Source organism: Plasmopara halstedii (assembly GCF_900000015.1).
Source record: "Plasmopara halstedii genome assembly, contig: Scaffold_3060, whole genome shotgun sequence".
NCBI classification, from domain to species: domain Eukaryota; phylum Oomycota; class Peronosporomycetes; order Peronosporales; family Peronosporaceae; genus Plasmopara; species Plasmopara halstedii.
In genome coordinates this window covers 2252387-2252686 of record NW_020189964.1, presented here as the reverse complement: position 1 = coordinate 2252686, position 300 = coordinate 2252387, and the positions used below count along the sequence as shown (strand labels likewise).

At 40.3% G+C, this 300-nt stretch overlaps 1 protein-coding gene across 1 annotated transcript in view; it reads left to right on the top strand.

The window, feature by feature from the left end:
- The window catches only part of PHALS_06968 (succinate dehydrogenase), a gene marked incomplete at both ends in the record, with an annotated part of 231 nt that extends 137 nt beyond the window's left edge, over nt 1–94 (top strand). Inside the window, one exon of the mRNA XM_024720354.1 lies at nt 59–94. Coding sequence (XP_024585561.1) covers nt 59–94 — 36 coding nt within the window. The remainder of the gene's footprint in view (nt 1–58) is intronic.
- Between the last annotated feature and the right edge of the window lie 206 nt (nt 95–300).

Sequence of the window (300 nt, the reverse complement as noted above, 5' to 3'; positions counted from 1 at the left end):
TCTTCAGTTAGATGCCCGAAATCCTCATGGTATGCACACCATTTTGACTTGTCTTTAGTCCCGGATGGTTTATCATTCTTCCTGGGCCACCTAGCCTTTTCACCTAGATTCTGCATTGCAAGGATTAGTTCATGATTATCAACGGAAAAACAATATTCTGAGATTGGAGGATATTCTTCATCATCCTCTTCTTGGTCAACAGCATGCACATTCTTGTTCTCGTTTCTATGGTAGGATTTGAACTTGTTGCTTTTGAAGGAGGATCCTTGCTTATCTTGTTTTGAGGATCCTACTTGTCTT